This window comes from Empidonax traillii, unplaced genomic scaffold, assembly GCF_003031625.1.
Source record: "Empidonax traillii isolate 1590-97213 ecotype Southwest subspecies unplaced genomic scaffold, ASM303162v1 scaffold475:size860808, whole genome shotgun sequence".
Taxonomy (NCBI): Eukaryota; Metazoa; Chordata; class Aves; order Passeriformes; family Tyrannidae; genus Empidonax; species Empidonax traillii.
In genome coordinates, this window is record NW_020955668.1 from 727,922 (window position 1) to 748,177 (window position 20,256).

Sequence of the window (20,256 nt, forward strand, 5' to 3'; positions counted from 1 at the left end):
TTTAGTGTGTGATAAAGCTGAATGTCACACAGTAATTCATTTGAATAGGAGCCAAGCTAATATTCCTTTCTGGGGTAACATGCCTGCTAAAGTGTTTTTATGGAACTAGGATATCAGATTCATGATGGAAATTTGGGAACTCCCATTTTGGAGACATTGAAAATGAGTTGTTCAGATGAACAAGGTATTTATACAGACATGTGGTGTAATACTGGATACTAGTTTAATCTTTTAGTAATCCAGACATTACCATATGGACAAACTGCACAGATTGATCTGATGAGGCCTCACTGGATAAATGAATATCCTGCTTCAGTTAATTTTCTGAGCTTTTACGTTATCTTTTATCAGGAGAAAAAAAAAAACGCTTTCCAGCACATAGTTTATTTTCAGTGACATATAAAATGAGACTGATGACAATCAACACAGATTTAAGGCAGCTTGTTTGACAAGCAGCTCCTGATGGTTTGGACAGTTATCTGGAGGGCTTTCTTTTTGTACTTCATTGCTTGTAGCCAGTGCACAGCCTTTCCAATGTGGAACCACCTTTGCCCATACATATCAGAGAATGCACACAGTTTTCTCTAGCATTTTGCTTTCACTGATGTACCTGCAATAATTTCTCTTAATGCCATAATGAGTTATTTAGTTTTGTTATCAACCTCTGCTTTCTCAATCTTCTGTCCTGTGAGGAACTGCCATATTCCTCCTCTGTAGTTCTCATTTCCCAGGGCATATACGAAGGCATTCACCGTTGGCGCAGCCTTGGCAACAAGGGCAGGAATCTGTCGTGAGACACAATATTTATTAATAGGAAAAAGCACTGAGGAGCCAATTGGCTGATTTCAGCCTAGGTTCATTTCCCTTTACCAAAAAATTGCCTGCCTCCAATGGCAGTAGCTTGCTACCTCCAGAAAGATGAGAAGTAAAAGCAAGTTGGTGGGCTGGAAGTCCTTGCTCTGGAAATTATAGTCTCTGGGTGAAACAATTTAGCTTGTTATTGCCTGAAACAGGTATATTTCAGTTGAGAGTGAACACAAACACTTAGGAGGAGTGAAGGCTGTGCCACAGACACCTTCTGATGAAGAAGTGGGCTGATGTTGCTAATGCATTTTGTGTGGGATACTGAATACAGTAATGCATTTGGTGACCTGAAAGTGGGCTGATTCTTGGGGAAATGGTTGAAAGGTTTCATATGATATTACTGAGTCCCAGAGGGGATTTTGCAGCCAAGACTTATAGAATAAAGGGGAAAGAGGAGGCAGCATAACCTTAGGAGAGATCAATTTACAGCTTCCTTGAGGAGGGAGAAGTATTAGAAATATGAATGAGACAATCAGTCTCTTCAAACTGAAAATTTTTGGCTGGTATTTGACTTTGAGAAGGACACAAAAATGTGTGAAGCAGAACATGACTACAGACTTCCCAAATTTCTGCTTGATCAAAGCAGTAATGCACTGCTTGTTATATCACTGTGCTTAGCTGCTTTGCCTTAAAAGTGGTGGAGGAACAGACTGCTTTGAGGAAAAGATCTACTTCATATATGTGTTTTAGCAAGTGAACCCAATTGTGAGTAAATCAGCATTGTTCCATAGGAACAGAGAGAGGAGAGTAGCAGAATGTCATTGTCTGGATTCCTTTGGGTGGCACAGACGTACCATGCGGTATTTCGCTGGAATGAACATCACATTTTCCACCGCTGCGTAGGAGCATAAAAGGCAGTAGGGACCCCAGCAAATGAACAGCGTCTTCAGTGGTAAACCCGTGTTAAACTGAAAAACAAGAGCAATAAATCCTTTGTATTTCACAATCCCACGCTGCACCAAATGGATGGGAGAGGTTTGTGTGATCCCACACATCCTGATGTGCCTTCAGGGCTGCCTGTGCAGTGGGCACAACGCCCTGTTCCGGGCATGAGTGGGGAGTGGCAGGGGTGGCAAAATACCTTATGGTAGATCAATTAACTTAGAGTGTGTTCTAGATATGGGAGCCATGGCCAGGAATTGCTGCTGAGGTGATAAAGCAATATGAAAATTTAAAACTAGATAAAATTGTTGACTTCTTAGATGGTCTTGCAGACAAATAAACCGTATGAAGCCACTGCTCTGGCAGTGTAACAGATGGATGAAATGGCTACATTGTGGTAGTAGGATTCCTTTGTCCTTTATGCTAGGGCCCTGTCCATGGTATTCATGGTCAGCTGTTCCCAAGTATCTTAAAAATATTAATGACTAGAGAAACAATAATGTCATCCTTAAATTTTCTTCATTGTAACTTGTCTGCAGAGCTATAAAATATTGTAAGAAAGAAATCACATGCCAGTGCACGTAAACTCATTGAAAAAGAAAAGGTAATAGACATAATGATCACCGAGATTTGTCCAAGAAATATGTAGAGGACACATGTATCTATTCCAGTCAGCTACAAACCAGTCTGCCTGACTGTCTCTTTGCTGATATAACACTCCCCTTGAGAACTCATTGTCTTTACTGAGTGCAGGGGTCGGGCTGTGCCCACCAGCCATGCACAATGCCCAGACTGTGTGTCCTGCACTTAAGGAAACACCTCATATAATCACCACATTACATTCCCATAAAACTGCCACACATTAACCTTTGTTTCCAGCTCGTAAAGATTTCTGAATTTCCTCAGCCAAGTGGAAACACAGTGTGTATGGTAAGGCCCTTTTCCCCCCATGGTTGCCTCCATGTTTCCTTTCAGAGCTGTAGTACTGTCTGACTTCCTCAGTGATAAGATAAGGGCTTGTAGCAAAGGAGGAAATGACAATCCTTCCTGAGCCAAATTTCTCTGGATAAATATTGATATGCCTTTGGCAAATATTCTGCATGCTGTGTGTTAATTTTGTGAGGAGAGTTGGACCAGTGTTGATGGAGGGAAATCTTCAGGAGCACCGGTCCAGCTCCCTCTTTGATGGGGAAGTGTTTACAGCCCTAGGTTGGGGCAGATGTGGCCATCTGGTAAAATGTTGAAATCTACAAGAATAATGTTTCCATGAACTTTCTAAGTGGCCCCATCCTGTGTTGCATTACCCTCCTACTCAAGTAGCACTGGGGAGTCAGCACAGAAGGAGCTGAACCAAACCCTTTGTGAAAGAAATGGGTTTTTTTCCAAGGACTTTGTCTCTAATGGATGCAGCCCTATTTTAGCAAGGTGATTGCAGGGGCTGAGGGAATTCTCTTACCTTATACTGCCCACTTTTCCTGAACTTTTGGTGTACAGACTGATAGGCTGTCAGCATGATGAAGCCTGGTATCAAGAAATTGAACGTGGCCATAGAAAAAAGGTATGTGGCATAGTTTCTGGAAAGGGTGAGGAGGGGAAAAAAAAGAAGTTGTTAATGCCTGTGTAATGTATCTATGTAAACTTACTGTAAGTATTTACCATGTATTTTTAAAATTGCTAAAACCAGTTTTGTCAACATGCTTTAGGTGCAGCGTATGCTGAAGGGCAGCTGAGCTGTGCCACACTGTTGTGTGGGATGGATAATATTGTAGAAAATCACTACAGGTATTTGCTTTCTAAACCCAAGCAACCCTACTCAGACATTTGTGCTGGACTGTAGAAACCCAAAACGACTTTCAAAGAGGTTTAAGTCCTAAACACAGAAAAGATGCAGCTTATAGGTTAGCAAGGGAGTAGCAGAAACATGAGCATCAGCCTCTCCCGCAGAGGAAGCTGTTCCCACATGGTAGTCAAGGCAGCCTTTGGGAGGGACATCTGCACCAGCAGCAGTGATGGGGGACAGCAGTTTTGGTGTGCTGCTGAGGCCACCCCGGGGGATGGCAGCCTCCACCCCACTCCTGTGGGAGCTGGCCCTGGCCCTCACCTGTCCCCTTTGCTGTAGTCCAGGGTGCAGCAGGTTCGGAGGGGCTCGTAGTCGTATTCCCCCCACCCCAGTAAGGGCATCAGAGCCCAAAAGCCAGCAAACAGCCACGCAAACACTATCATGGAGATGACCGTGCTCCACTGCAGCCTGCTCCCTGTGGGAAGAGAAATGGGAATCTCCATGACCCAAACAAAAACACTGGGAAAAGCTGTCTGGCCCTTGAGGCTCAGGCAGAAACAAGCAGCTGTCTGTGTTTTGTACCCTGAAGCTGATCTGCGTCTGGAGGAATCAGTCTGGCATAAAATATGAAGGAAGCTTTTAGACTTTAGGAAATAGCAAACTGTACTTCCCTTTTGTGTCCTTTACTTAAGACAAATGCTGTATTGCTGCTTAGCTTAGTACCACACTGGAGATACAGCTGCTGTTACGAACCTTATATTCTTGTGTTTTGGCAATATGTTTAAAGACTCAGGTAAGGCAGAGAGTAGAACAAACAGGGTGATGCAATAAATAGCGTCTGAAGAACTAGAATTCCATTCTAGGGTGTGGGTCAGATCAGAAATGTGACTCTGCACACACTCCCCAGCCCCTGCCTACTTCCTTCCTGCCTGGCTGGGAGTTCAGGACACATGCAGATATCAAATATACTCTGATCTAAAACTGTTGTTTGTCAATATATATATGAATATATATACACAACCTGATCTTGTTCTAAAAATAGTAATGGGCAAGTAATTTTGCCCTTAAGATCATTGCTTAGCCTGGAACAGGAAATGTGAAGCACAGCACTAGTGATTTTTTTCCCTAATTTTATAATAAAAATGTTCACTTGTTCCTGTCTCACCCAGTTTCATAAAATACCACAGGAATAGGTCAGTGGATGAATGAAGGACTGGAAACTTCAGAAGACACAGGAAGTATTTCTTCATGGAGAAGCAGGCAGGCTTCCTTGCTGCTGCAGGATATTGTGTTAATCTTGCTGCTTGCGTGTCAAAAGGTCTGGGTAATTTTGTTAAGGAGGCCAATGTCTGTCGTCACAGCCGTGCTGAGTAGTCCATGACGCCAGCTGCACCAGCAAGGAGAACGGTGACTTTTCCCACTGCTCCTTTCTAATCAAATCTCCCATTAGAGAGAAGTAATGATGTAATTTTCACTGAGGTTGAAAAGCAATCTTTTTGTCTGCCATTAAGAGCAGCATCATGACATCAGGCAGGAAGATTCAGGCCAGTTCTGACCTTTCTCAGACAGGACTGGGGATAAGGTGTGTGAGGTGGGGCCCTGCCATGGGGTCAGATGGGGCTGACTTGAGGGTGGAGAGCACATGGGGCCACACAGACTGGAGATCCCTATAAGGCAGCAGCTCCAGGAAAGACCACAAACTCTACAGTAGCTATTTTAAGTGGTATCGTCCTTGTATATTTTAAAGAAGGAAAATAAAGTGAGCGTGTCATTGAAAACTGCCCTTTTACAGGGAGGCCGTTTCTACCTCTGTGCTTTTTCTTATCTTCCAGATGTTCTTCAGGGAAAAGAATTAGAGTTTGAATTGCATTAAAAATCAACTTGGAAAATTTGTTTCGTGCAGGTGTTCAAAAATTAGTCATGGAAAAGGACAGGTGTACACATTGCAATTTAAATACCAGGAAAAAAAGTAAAGAATATTCTTTTCGTAAATACTCTGTTTTAATATGGTAGTTACAAAAAAATTGGTTTTGTAGTGATTTAAAACATTATTTTGTTATAATTACTAATGAAGAACTATTAATGACTGATATCTGTCTTTCATTTGATTCCTACATAGAAGATATACTTTGGTTCAAAGACTTAAATACTGCTTTGTAAAACTGACATGACTGTAGAATGACATAGATGAAAATAGAAAAATAGCTTTTGATTTAGGGAACTAGCAAAACAAGTAAAACTTTTTAGTAACTTGTAATTACTCATAATCTCTTGGTTTCAAAGAAGCAGTGTAGCTTAAGCTGTATCTTTCAGAAGTGTGTGCAATTAAGGTATATGCTCAAACAAGCATCCAAGGTGTCCATTTGTGTTCTACATAGCAGTTCTTGTAGCTTGGCTTCACACAGCTCTAACTTGAAATTCAGCTGGGACAAAGCTTATTACATAAGCTGTCAGCTTTGTTTTGTGTTTTACATATTCTAGCAGCATTTTAAAGGCATTATCAAAAGCAGCTGCACTGAAACCTGGATCTGAATTGTGTATCTTTTAAATCAAGCTTACGCCAAAAGCAGCTTTATTGCTTTGGGAATAAAATTTTGTAAGTGGTAAGCCCTCTGGTATTCTGAAAAGACCCTGAACTAAATCCTGGGGGGGATTTTGATTCTCAGCAGTTTTTATAAAATAGTTAATATCAGTTACTTTTTGTGGTATCTTGTGGCAGAAATTTTGTTCTCTTTTTGCCCCATACTTTTACTTCATGAACTACTGCAATATGGTGAAGGTTTCAAAGCACGATGGGCCCTGACTGAGGCACTCTGGTGGCACTGGGTCCAGGTCACACACCAGCTCTTTATGGATCTTTGCATGTAAGAAAAAGGTCTTGCATTGATTTAATCTGATATAATCCCGCCTTCCCTGCTGTCATTTTGCACAGAAAAATGAGAGAAACTCTTGCTCCCCTGGCTGCAACCACCTATGGGATCTTTCGTGGTGCCTGGTCTCTTGGTGCCACATCTTTCCTGTGACCTGTGTGCTTCAGGATGGGGTGTACGCTGGCAACAACAGAGTTGTGAGACCTCATGCTGAAGTGGCTTTCAAGTATTGTCTATCAAGAGTGGCTTTAATGAAGATTTCCATGTCAAATTCTTTAATGGGAAAAGTGCAGCCCATAGGACACTCCAGGGGAAATCACCCCGTGCTTATGGCTGGCAGTGCCCTACCTCAGTTCCTTCCAGCTTGGGGAGCCCACATGCCTGGCAGGGCTCTGGGAGCTCAGCAAGGCGCCACTTCTCATTTTTCATTTACTTGCTTTTTTTCCTCTCTTTTTTTTCCCCTAAATTTTGCTTTAATGCTCATGCCTTTTTAATGAAGAACTGTAAGGAAAAGTTCATTTTAGTTACTTTTCCACATACATTAGGGATCACCATTTTCTTCTTAGATGTAGAATGGAGGACTATGCAATAATGGAATCTGGCCCCAGGCACGTCTTTATATTTGGAAATCTCATCTTGGGGCTGAGTTCCTCTACTCTCTCTCCTCATACTTAAGGAATCCTATTTTGGAGACTAGAAGAGAGAATCAGAACTAACAAAATTAAATTTTTCCTTTTGGCTTTGACCTTTTTCAAAATGAGATTAATGGTGAAGCAGACCTGGTGAAATCAGCCTCTTGCTGACCCTCCAGAAAATATTTACTCACACATCAAACTGTATGAATGTAAAATTAAAGAAGCTTGATATTATTTTAGTTTTACCCAGAAAAAAATACTTTCAGTTCAAGAACAGTGAAAGAACTGTGATTGGTTCACATGGCAAAAATGTCCTCCCCTGAGAAGGCTGACAGCAAGAGCCCAGGTGGAGAGCAGTTTGGTTGTTTTCGTGCACAGCAGGCCATTGCTTTACTTTAAATGATTTTTTGGGGTCTAATAAAATTTAATTTAATAGCTGTGTAGGTCCTAATTCAATTAAATGTCTATGCATGGAGTTCAGCGTATGCTTACAGATATAATTCCTAATTAGGGCCCAGTGCTGGCAGTTCGGTCCTATTAAGTCTAATCACTCTTGTGCTCTGGCTTTCTCCCTTTGAAAAGCAAAAGTAAAGCTTCTCTTTTCCATACAGTGAAATATTAATAGAGGGAAGTTCAAATGGCTTCTGTAATTGCTCTGGGACAGAACAAGGTCACTCTCATAAACAGAACCCTCCCCCCACCATTCAAAGATTACTAAAATTCCGATGTCAAGAGCTTAAATTTTAGAGAGTGCTAGATAGAGCATGGGACACTCATCCTTTTGATTATGATGGCCAGTTTTTGGTGACATAACCATAATCTATACCTCCATCTTCAGTTTGAGGGAACATTTATGAATGTAATTTTTTTTTTTTTTAAGATCTATGATTTTTTCAAATGTTTAGCTGATTGTCACAGGAAGAGCAAAAAATACATCACTGACACAGTGGCTACCTTTCAACTAGATTTCAGCCTGCTGTTCAAAAGGAATTTCTCAAACAAAATGTGAGCAGGATTTGCTATGATGGATGGAAAAAAGTTTGTTTTCCCAATTCTTACAAATGGTTTAGTTATAGTAGCTGTATAATATTAAGTTATGATATATTTCAGAACAATATGGCTTGTACCAGACTTCATGGCATGTATCACTTAAAATTAGCAAGTTTGTCAAAGATATTTGAAAGTCTTTTAAGCAAAAATATGTATCAGTCATAAGTAAAGTTGGTGTTAATACCCACTTAATCTGCATTGCAAAAAGCACTAGTCACTGGTGCTCACAAGTATTCATTTTTGTAGGAATACGAAAGCTGCAATGCGTAATAACTTATTTTGTACGTATTATTAGAAAAAGCTCTTTAAAATAACCTAATTAAGGGATTTTTTTACTCCACTGATTTTTTTTTTCCCAGTTTTGTTTGTTTGGTTTGTTTTGGTGGTGGTTTTGTTTGTTTTGTTTTTCTGTGGTTCTCCGTGATCATGGAGCTGTTCTGGTCATTACCTCCTGCTTTGGTGAAAAATGCAAGATCTATATAAACATTGGCATTTTGTCAGGGAAAACTGATACAGGTGCAAAACTAGATGAAGGCAATGTGGCAGAGTGGCTGCAGTAGGTGAGACAGGAGTTAAGGATTTGTTTCTGATTTGACTGTGCTTAATGTAAGGGAAAAAACTGACTAGGATCCTTCCCCTCTCCACAAACCTCTGGTGGCAGTGTGACACACCCTCACCAAAATGAACAATGTGTTTGACTGAGATGCTGTCAGCAAGGACACGTCTGTGGTAGATGACTGCCTACTATCCAGGTCACTGATCCCCTGGGCTCTCCACCAGCTGCCCTCTGCCTGCCTGATCCCAGATCCAGAGAGGTCTCCCAGGATGCTGCCTCTTTCCTCCCTTGTTATGTTGCCATAATTCAGGACATTTTTCTTTTCTGAATGGCCAAGGAGGGAGAACTATAATGTCTATCCTGATATAAACTCTTACCTTCTGTCCTGAATGCTTGGCTGCTGACAGACAGCCTCGTCAGAGTTCACCCTTTCCTTCTTCACTGTCAAGCGCTAACATAAAACTACTTCTGTTTTCTTCTTTTCCCCCTAATGATCAAATTTTGGAATACAGTTATCTGGTTTCCCATCTTGCTAGTGATTGACACTGATACCCTTCAGATTCCTCAGCCTTTTCTCCTCTTACTGCATACTTTCAGATTATTTCTTCGGTTCTCTTCACCTTGCTGTGAAAGTAGCATCTCATAGGCCCTAAAGCTACATTTTAGGGAATGAAAAGATAGTTGCCTAGTGTGGCTGCCTGACAGGAAAAAAAACAAAAGAGGGGAGAGTGAAATATCTTGAAACTCTCCCTTCTCTATCATGTGTGGTGGTAATACTATTTTCTTCCTTATGCCAATTAATATCAACCTCACTTCTGAAGAGTGACTTGTCTAGTTGTCAATACACTCTAAAGGCTAGTGCCTTGTCACTGATGGTTGTATTGACTGCCAAATTTAAAAATCCATTTATTTTCAGCATGTTGGTGAAAAAATTTGTGTTATTGGCATCCAGAATGGCTGGAAGTCCCAAATTTTCCTGTCATCATAGTCATCTCTCACATTCCCATCAGCTCCTTCTCCCTCAGAAATATGGATAGTGGATGATCAAGTGTCAAGCTGAGGAATGCTACCACAAAGGTTTTCTTGGGAAACTGTTAGGACATAACAAAAAAACCCAGGGATGATGTAATTGAGTCTGGAAGGATGATCGGTTCCTGGCGAATGAAGATACGAGGTTGCTAGCTTTGTTTTTTACAGGCAAAGGTATTTTGTACCTTCTGTACAGGCATGTAACCTGCCCCAGTGTCAGCAGGAGTTTAATGTATGGATTGAGAACACAGGATAGCCTGCGGGCTTGGTATGGCATATCTGTGAAATATGACTTAATCTTCCTTGCAATCAGCATGTGAAGGGTACAACTAGAAAGGGCTGGTTTTACTGGAAAAGCCACAGGGCCTGAGCACCTTCTGGGTTTTTGGCTTTGTTGTCCAAAGTGTTCACTATATCAGCCATGTTTGGCCATCAGTAAGTAACAATTTGAGCAAAGTAAAGAAGTTTGTGCCCTTAGGGTCTCTCTGCCTGTGCTCTTAATGTAATGTGTGCTCATGACTGGAGGAGTGCATGACACAAAAGCATTAAAGTCAGTGTTGCAGAGAGCAAAATGTATTTCTAAGACATGCTTATTTTCAGGCTCTCTCTTGTGAAATACAGATGCTGCTCTTCTAGCTCCAAACGCATTTTGATGTCCAAGGGTTGTTAGTATGGATTTAGCTTACAGCCTGCTTTTTTGGGGTCCTTTATCTAGACATGAAAAAAAAGAATTTCCTTGCCTGAGTTGAATTCCTGCAAGAGTTGCAGAACAAAAAATTGGCAGCCTTTTCACCTCAACAGGATCATCAGATTGAACATATTCCCTGTGCTGTTTGGGAGTGTTTCACCATTTGCTGCTTTAATCATATGGAGGCTGTGCCTGAAAGGCTGTGTGGGTGCTAACAGAGGAGGGCATTGAAGCACTGCAGCTCAGCAGTTTCTTCCCCAACAAACTTCTACAATTTCCTTTAGAAAATATTTTGTGAAGTGGTCTGAGCAACTTGTGCTTTATCACAAGAAAAGGAAGGTTGAATTTGTCTATCAACATTGCCAAATACACACAGATTTTTCTGAGAACAGTGTGGTTACATGAGGTGCTCTGGATTCCTCATTCTTCTAGAAGAAAAACAGGCTTTAGCAGAAAATATGAAAGCTGCATATCTGCAGCTCATCCATTTCTCCCAGGTGGTAGAGCTCCCACATGACTGCCAAAATGGCCAAATGGTGCAGATTGGGGCATTTCAAACATTGCTGAGTGCCAGGATGTCATAGAAACATAGAACACGTAAGGTTGGAAAAGACCTTTAAGAGGTTCTCTGTCCTTTCAGAATAGGTTTGTATTTCATATTGTGTCTTTTTGCCTTTTCACAATGAAGGGCATGGAATTGTATGCCCTGTGCTTGCCACTCAATCTCTTCCCAAAAACTTTTGAGAACTCCGACTACTTAAAGTAAACTGGAGGGGGAAGTGGGGACTGACAGGTACTAAGTTGCTGCATTTACTGTGAACGTTGATGTTTGGGGAGAGGTGAGTCTCCATGAAAGCACCCACAGAGCAGTCAGCATGGGTCTATCCTATTAGACACAAGGAATAGCATCCCTGTGCACTGTGTTTTATTTGCAAGACAGCAGGTTTTGGCAGTTCCAGTGCTTGCAAGGCTGCTAATTTGTTTTACAGTTGATGATAATGCCTTTTGCTTTGCTTCCTAACTTCTGGGCTAGCTAAGAGGATGGAATTATTCTACTGTATCCACAGTGGTGGCTAGAGCACATTTGGAGTCCCAGCACAAATCCTAGCTGTCTCTGCAGACACAAAATCCAACTCAGCACCCTAATTCAGCAGAAATTTCCACTCCTGAATTGCATTGAATGCACAAATGTAGTATTGCCAAATACTGGGAGGAAGTTTTGTGATAGAAAACAAATCTCTGTGTTTGTCAATCCTGTCAATCTCTATTTCTCACTTAAACCAAAATATTCTTTCATAAGTTGACAAAAAAAGACAAATTTATTTTCATAGTTTGATATCCCTGTCTAACATTAGATTTCCATTAAATCCAGCTAAGGTGTCAGAGCTAGTTAAAAACTAAATTGCAAGAAAATAAACCAAACAAAAAAATGGCCTTCACTAAGGAAAAAAACCCACATGAACATATTCCTGCTCTTATCAATCAGTACTTCAAAATAGCTCTGCTGTTTTTATTGAAACTTGCAGATAATTTGTTCCTTGCTTGGGAACAAATGTACCAAGTTCCAGTCCTCATAAGGGGGCCTGGAATGAAACATAAATCCCACAGATGTCACCCCTACACTCTGGCACCCCAAAATGCCTGTGTGTCGCACAAAGGGGCTGCTGAGCTCTGTCTGCCTGATCATGCCTCTGGGTGGGCTCTGTTCCAGCTGCTGTCTCTGCAGAGGCAGCTCTCTAGCTACATCAAATTCATCTGTAATTAGTAAACTCTGCGTGGGCATAAATATCTGTTTGGTGCGCAACAGGGTGTTGGATGAAAGCCCAAGGTGAATAGATTTTTCTTCAATGCAAGGGGTTGGATTTTGTTAGGGATTTTGTTTTGAAAATCCTTATGGATTAGGAGAAAGCATGGCAAGAGGGTCATGACTTGGATGTGATCTAGAAGAAGGAATATCTCCTGAAGGTGTTTGGTGATTGCTCCCTGTACGGGAAGAGATCCTTTGGAGAAATTGTTTATATTTGCTCTGTCTCTAGTGTGCAAGATAAATAAACTTACATATAAGATACACAAATAATAAATATGTGCTTTCTTTGCTTCTCAGAAACCTAAGCAAGCTGCCTTGTAGCAGGATCTGGGTGAGGTTGCTCAGTAAATTGTGGCCCTTACTTGTACAGTAGTGATGGTATCGGTCCCAGGCGACTGCAGCGCTGCAGTTAATGCTGGCTAGTGCTGCCAGGAAGCCACAGAATCCATGAATTTGACAGCCCTCAGAGCCATAGGGCCAGTATCTGTCAACAAACAAGGAATACGTTAAGAAAATGATAGAGAAAGATGAAGACATGTTTGGAAATTGCATTAACAGAGAGGGTAAAATGATAGACTGTGCTCAAGCTCTCTGAGAGACATTGTAAAAGATGTTGTTGTGATTGCCTTTAGGTATATGCTAGCATTTTTCTTGCTGTGATATCTGATACAGAACAGCAGCTATTTCTACTATTAATACTGAGAAGAGAATATAACCCTGCATTTTTGTATTGAAAAATTGGAGGTTTTAAATTTGAAATCTACATTTCGCCCAGTTAGCCATATCTTCAAAATTTGTATCCTTTATGAGCGGCCAATTTGTCAATGTGTGAAAGTAGCAAATGAATTTTTGAAAGTCAGAGTTCACCATGCAACACAGTACAAAAGCTCACAACAAACAAAAATACTTTTGATAGCCAGACTGAGGCCTCCAATATCTTTGCAGACATAGAAGGAAAAGAAGGAAAAGAACTTCCCAATGTCTTTGCAGACACAGAATGAAAAGGAGTCATGACTTTTTTTTCTTTCAGTGTTCATCTAAACTGACTCTTATGCTCATAAACATGGCTGTGAGGTAGAAATCCTCAGCAATCTCCTTTCTCATGAATTTACAGAACACCGGTATAATACATAAGGAGACTACCCCTGGAACAGGAGACAGCTTACTGCTTGAGAGGCTGGGAAACTTGTGCTCCTATTTTAAAGAAAAGGTCCTGCAATGGTTAAAACCAAGCTCATTTTGATGTATTGACCTTGGCTTCTCAGCTCCAGTTCAGTAAAGGCATCTTTACTGAATGCAGTTGCACGTAAGTTTCTGAAACAAGACTGACCTATACAGGAGGTAAAATATTATTGAATAAGGCTCCACTGGAACTTACTTACTTGTTAATTTGCAAATATTTTTTTTATAGCTATTAAGAGAGAATGAATTGGTCACATTCTTGCTTGAAATGCATTTCTGTTTTCCATTAAAGTCTCTCCAGAGTGTAAAAATACGATACCAAGGTGAAATTATTCATCAGCTATTTTATATGATGGTGGTGGTGGGTTTTTTGAGCATGATTTGCTTGTGATTTGTTTGTTGTAATTATTTACTAAAATGCTTGATATTGTTTCTGTCTTCTGATTAAATGATTGACATGTGTGAAAATGTAGAAAATTAATTGTATCATAACTGTGATGTGAACTCCCTGGTAACAGATCTGCATTTTACTTTTCCAGAAACTTCTCAAATAAGTGCTTTAATGGAAAGGTTCATAAAAAACCCCCAAACAGATAAAGACTTGCAGATAAATTTGGGTTCAATCTAGAGGTTTAGTGAAATGGTATTTTGATATTCAAGTAGCTTCCATAATGACCGGCAAAGCTGTCTGGTTAAATATCTTGTATAATCAATCTTATACTCTGTCAGTGATTATACACAGTAAAGTCTGCTTTTCTACTTGCCTGGTAGAACTATATAGAGATTCATTTTGCTGTTTCAAATTGAGAGAATGAGAAGGTTGGCTATGTGTTGTGGTAGAGAGAGAGAGTTGTTTAATTACTTTGATCTCTTAGAAATTAAGCTATTAATTTTCACGTGGTTCTTCTGAGCATCCCTTAGGAAAGCCTTTAAGATATACCTTAGGAAGCTGGAAAAGGCAGCGATGAATGCGTTGATGCAGATCCCGCAGTCAGCCAGTGCAATGCTGACAACCAGCAGATTGCTGGGTGTTCGGAGTTCTTTGATTTTTCGGAAAGAGAGAACTGTCAAGCCATTCAGACAGAAACCAAGCAGGGCTGAAAGACAGAATTGTTTGATGTGATTCAACTGGAAGTGGAAAACATCTACAATGATACTGTTGTTTTCTTTAATGAGGGAACGATAATTACAGTGGAAAATTAAGCGCATGCAGGGAATAAATGTGTAGTTGGTCAGTCTGCATGCAAGTTACAAAGGCTTTCAGGAGAGAAGTTGTAGCTGACAGCTGAAGTCAGTGCTCCAAACTGCATCAGGGGTATGGCCAGTCACATGGAGTAGAAATGGTTTGATCTTACTTGTAATTCTGCTTTTCGTTATAATAAGAGAAACTGGGTTGTCAGGCTTCATCCAGGGACACATGGTTCAGAGCAAGGGAGATGCAGAGGAGACAGTTTTGGGGGGCTGACAGCCAGCACATGCTGCTGGTGCACACATCTCCAGGCCTGCCTTTGATAGAGAAATGGACTGTGTTCAATATGAATTGTAACATTCTTTTGTGTCTAAGCAGAGAAATCCCTCAGCTGTGTTTCAGTCAGCCTGGCTCCCTCTGGGCTTCTGTCTAAGGTTAGCATAGAGCGCTTGAATCACATCGGCTCAATCTTATTACTGCCCCTCGTCAATAGACTATACATGGAAAGGAATAATCTAATTATGAAAAGCAGTCACTGAAAGGTTTAAAAAAATAAATTCATGTTGCTCCTCAGAGAGGATCATCCAAGCAACCCCAGATATTCACCCAGCACAGAGTTGTGCCACCCTGCAACCCATTTTTCACTGGTTTAAATTCAAACTTTGTCCTTTAATGACCTTTTCAAGGTGACCTGAATTATTTTAGCCCTGATGAGGCTCTGACTCAACATCCAGTCTCTACATTTCAGTTAGATGAGAGGCACTGTGTCTTTTCCTTTGTGTTCTTCTTGGAAAAAGAAATTATGTAGCACAGAAAAACTCCACATCCCCTAATTCTGCAAAGTAGTGTAATTACTTATGCTCATTGTCTTAATTCTGCAGTTACATAAGATGGATGATTTTTTTCTAGTCTAAAATCCTGCTTCTACCTTAATTGCATTAATGGCTGATGGCATAACCATAGCAACAGCTGATGTGTGTTTTTTATTACACAACATATAACAAAATATTTTCAGGAGAAATATTTGGAGCCATTTGAGTTCTGCTGTTCTTATTTCCTCCCTGCCAGATTACCTCCCACCCACAGGGTAAAACTGCTGTCAACTCTCCCAAATGCAGAGAAGCCTTTAGGAGAGATATGTTGTGAGCATATTTAGAGTAGAGCGGAAGAGTTATTACTACATCAACTTTTTTCTATCTTTCCCCTGTTTTTGGAAGCCTCAGGCTTCACCACATTCTGTTCTCTTGAAGGTCAGCCTGAGTGTACAAATAGAGAACTTCCTAAATGTAAAAAAAAAAATAGCTTTGAATTTTCATTTTTAGATCAGCAAGTGTGTCCAGTTAATAAAGTAAATGCAACTCTTCCCCACAACTTTCTTGCAAACAGCACTTACAAGCTGCCATAAAAAAAAAAAAAAAAAAAAAAGTGGGGTCTTCATCACCTTTCTCTCAGAGTCTTCAGAAAATGAATTGATCTCTAATTATTGAGTTTGATCTGACAAGTCTGTTGACAAAGATGGACTTTTACTGCCAGTCTGCTGTGCACATTCTGCCTAAAGCCCTACAAAAAATACTTGTGTTTAGTAAATCATAAATGTCTTAGACCACTTCTAGTTTTAGGTGACGTTTACTTTGTTTTAACTTCAACAGTCACAGATCCCTGGCACCCCCTTTGCTAGCTGCCAGGTAGATATAAATTCACAGTTTTGTTGCAGTCTCTCAACGAAGTGGCTTATGCCTTAAGAAGAGTCTATATTGGCTAAACTAAATTGATATGGTTTCTTTAATTCTACCCAGCAGCCATCAATTGCAGCTCTACCAATGCAATCTGTATCCATGCTAAGAGTTTACAGGCTGTTTTGGACCTATCATGTTTGATCATAAGAGTCCTCACAGCCCACAAAACTTTCAGTCCAGTTTTATTGAGAGATTATCAATCATTTCAATATCCTTCCCCCGAGGAAGATAAAATTGTCTTTAAAAGTCAACAACAAAATCTTAAATCCCAACATCTTGAGAAGAAAGTACTTCGCTGACACAACTCTGCACAGAATGCAGATCTTCACTGCAAACAGGTTGCAGCTCACCCTGATATACTCAGCAGAAGTACTGGTGATGTGGCCACAGTAACCCGGGTCAGTGTACCACAAACACTGCTGTTTATTTCAATTTTTCTTCCTCCTCTCATCACAAATAATAGGGGAAAAAAAATCTTAACTGCTGCTGAGGTCCCACATTGAACTTACCTTCTACCAGCAGGGCAGTGCCTATGGCAAACACCTCTATCTCAGTGAAGCCTTCAGGGAGAGGGTGTGGAGTGACCATTCTTATGGCAAATGTGTCAAACGATTTAACCTCTGCCCTCTGTTATAGCTGTAGGGCTGTCTTTTCTCCAGATGTCTCTACTTCCAGTGGCCCAAGGCTTCTTAAAGGAGCAGCTCACGTGCAGACACATGCTGTTATTATATAAAAGCTTTGGGGTTTTTACTCCCGCCACTACAATCCCTGCAAGAATGTTATTAATGATGGGACTAGCATCAACCCGCACTCCCCCTTCTCCTGCAAATCGTATTTCAGACACCAGCAAAATGAAAGCATTCATTGCAATTACAACAAGTTCTTTGTAGAGACAAGATTAAAAAAACCTGTCCAGTTAATTCTGCAAGACTGGAAAAGAATTAAAGGTTGTGGAACAAAGGAAACATGTAATATATAACTGGGAAGTGACCTGAAAAATAAAGAGGCACTCATTGAGTTGGTAATTAGAGGAAAAGTATGAACCGATAATTTCTGCAGCTTGTAGGTCTTCCCCTCACCCATTTTTTAGGAACTGGCCGGTGCATTTTTCTAGCAATGTTCTGTATAGTAACATATCTCCCCTTTGTAATTGAGGCTTAAATTAATATGCACAGTACCACAGCCTGATTAAAGGCAAACACAAATTACTGATTTTGAGCCTTAAACATACAAGGGCGTATGTGAGCTGCCCAGTGGTGAGTGCACACAGGAATTAACTTACTGTCCTTTTAGAGATATTTGAGGACTGCAGTCATGGTGTTCTTTGGCTCTGGAGTATGTGCTACATGCAACTTGTCCAGCCTCCAGCTCACTATCTGCCAGCTGACTTCCCACCACAAACAAACCACACGGTGGGTTTGAGATGTGCATGAGACTGTGTCGTCTTCCAGCAGGTTCAACCATTTTCCTTTCATTCATTGTGCTATTGATTGATTAGCTAACTTTTTGAATGCCTGGATCATGCAGAATGGAAGACAGCAGGTTTCAGATTCCAGGGGAAACAAATGATAGTTTTTTAGCTATACAACTATTATTTATGTAATTTTTAATGCCTGTCCATTAAAAGCGAGCAACTTGGCCATACTTCTGAATTTTTAGCCTACATTTAGAGTAGCCATAGCTATGATAACTACTATATTGGGTTGTTTTCTTCTAATGGTACCTTATCCTACCCCTTTTAGTGCATTTGTTTCCTTTTTCTTCACTTCTCAGTCCTTACTACTTTTCCCCAGACCTACTCATTGTCTTAACAAGCTGCCACAGCATGATAGTGGCACTACTTTGACATGTCACTTTCTTCATCCCCACAATTCTACAGAGAAATGGGAGCAAAAAGGGAGCTGAAGCACAAGGGATATTGGCTTTCCCCAGCTCAGGTCCAACACTGTGCTGACCTGGCTTTCGGTTGATTGAGGGGTCAGGCAGTGTGACTTTGCTCCAGACATGGCCAGAGTCTGTTCAGTTCTCCTGACAACAAGGTGGAAGTGAATTTACAGTCAGTTGGTTGAAGATAGTGGTGGATTTTTTGTGGTTTTTCTGAAAGCTGTGCCTACAGGCTATGATGCCCAGGAGAACTGATCAGAGCTTCAAGGCTGTTGTGATACCATCTTGCTGTGCTTTTTCTCATCTCTGGCATTCAATTTTCAGCTGTTTTTGAGGTAGGTTATTGTCTTGATGGATATGCTCTTGGATTTTGAAGTAGGATTCAGGCGGGCATGATATTTGTTAGGCTATACAGATGTTTGGTTTAAGCAGGGTATAATTACATTGCACCACAGAAATCCATCATTATGTTTGCCTTTCACTCACCTACATGTCTTGATGACAGAGAATGTGACAGACCTGCCTCCTCCTCGCAGGGAAAATGATTGATCTAAACCTGTGTTTTAATAGTGATCATTGCATGTTCTTGCAAAAAATTAGTGCTAGATCTTGTAAATGTGCTGTAAATCTCTTAAGTTTGATGGTTCTGAAAATGGGTGGCTCATTGTAACGCTTGTCACCATGGAGCTGCACAGTCATCTAGACTGGGGATAAAAGACACAGATACTTGGACCGACCTCAGGAGGGCTTTCAGGTATTTTTGGTTGCCTGCCAAAAGTACTTCCCCCTTGCTCCCAAGCAAATCTCCCAAATGTGTACACTCCTGGTAGTTTTGTGGTGTGTATTAAAGTCTGAGGTGCAGACTTTGCTCATTCCAAAACTAATTTTTCCATGAAAGTAGGCTACTACCCCAACCCCCTTGGATTTAACAGATCTTTATTGGACTGAATATTAATAACTTGTTGGCTGCCTTTCTTCAAGTATCTTAATAATTTCCATGGCTAAACCTTATTTACTTTATTGTTGCAGAGTCTAATAACACAAGTCAGTCATAGATAAACTTTCCAGTTTCAGCATCTGACTCAAGTGTAATTGGTGTCAACAGGACCTTTTTGCATCAGTCCCTCAATACCTTTTTTTGATGCTGTGTTAATCTGGTTTTCTAATGCTATATAGGAATAGTATGGGATAATACATGGTCCAATATGGCTGCTAAATTAAGTTATAAAATCAGGTTATAAATGGGTTTTTCAAGCCAAGAGAAAATGCAAATAGGGAATAAATAATTGAGTTTGAAAGAATCTCCTAATGATAGTTCTTTTTCCAGTTGGTGAAACAAAGCTACATTCATTTCCTTTCTCTCCTTTTTATGTAAGACATGACCTCACATTATGTATTCCTGTGAGGCCAGGGAAAACATGCAAATGATAACAGGTTTGCCAAAGACATTTATTAACTCCTTAAATTATGAAGTTTTTGGTGAGCTCTTTCTTATGCACTCTTTCAATAGCTACTTACTGTTTCCAAATTCAGGGGAAAGGTCTTTTGCTCAACCTGATGTTTTTTTGCAACTTTATATTTTGAATTCCCACTGATCTCCTTTCTGCATCAATAAAATATCCATTTCCTTTTTCCAACTGTTGTGGTTTAACCCCAGCCAGCAGCTTCTCACTTAAGAATACTTCACTGGTTACTAATGTGTTTGCAAGGAATACAGAGAAAAAAGATCTGATAGATTCTTGCCAGATATCCCCATGGATATCATAAAACTGTATGGATTTGGTGGGACCATATTAATCTTTGTAAAATATGCATTGGTACAAGCACAAGAAAAAAAGGTGCAGTGCAAAGATAACTGAGCACTCACGCCCTCTGAATTTTCTTCAAGCAATCAATGCAGATTACTGACCCACTTTTTTATATTCACAGCAAGAACTTAAATTGATATATTATTATTCCTCTGCCTTCCTAATCCTTTCTTCTGATTCAGGTTTAGTCAAATTTGGTTTTTTGTTGAAATACGCCTTTAAATGACAAACTGCAGCATTTCAGCAGAAGCAGGCTGGGAATGCAGCAACACAGGACTTCAGTCTGGTATCACTGA

The 20,256-nt window shown here is 40.4% G+C and overlaps 1 protein-coding gene across 1 annotated transcript; it reads right to left on the reverse strand.

Moving 5' to 3' along the window:
* Positions 1-441: 441 nt before the first annotated feature.
* Positions 442-16,952, reverse strand: RGR (retinal G protein coupled receptor). The gene is made up of 7 exons (XM_027895933.1): positions 16,778-16,952; positions 14,284-14,440; positions 12,524-12,645; positions 3,848-4,001; positions 3,203-3,320; positions 1,659-1,772; positions 442-785 (listed from the first exon to the last, which is right to left on the reverse strand). Exons 1-7 carry the CDS (start codon positions 16,854-16,856, stop codon positions 642-644), a joined length of 888 nt encoding a protein of 295 aa, XP_027751734.1. The 5' UTR covers positions 16,857-16,952; the 3' UTR covers positions 442-641.
* Between the last annotated feature and the right edge of the window lie 3,304 nt (positions 16,953-20,256).

Excerpts from the sequence above, each read along its gene's own strand:
- RGR (XM_027895933.1), bottom strand. The coding sequence starts at position 16,856 with ATGGTCACTCCACACCCTCTCCCTGAAGGCTTCACTGAGATAGAGGTG. Across the intron at positions 12,646-14,283 it reads GCCTTTTCCAGCTTCCTAAG|ATACTGGCCCTATGGCTCTG; the intron begins GTATATCTTAAA and ends GTTTGTTGACAG. Across the intron at positions 3,321-3,847 it reads GACTACAGCAAAGGGGACAG|AAACTATGCCACATACCTTT; the intron begins GTGAGGGCCAGG and ends CACCCTTTCCAG.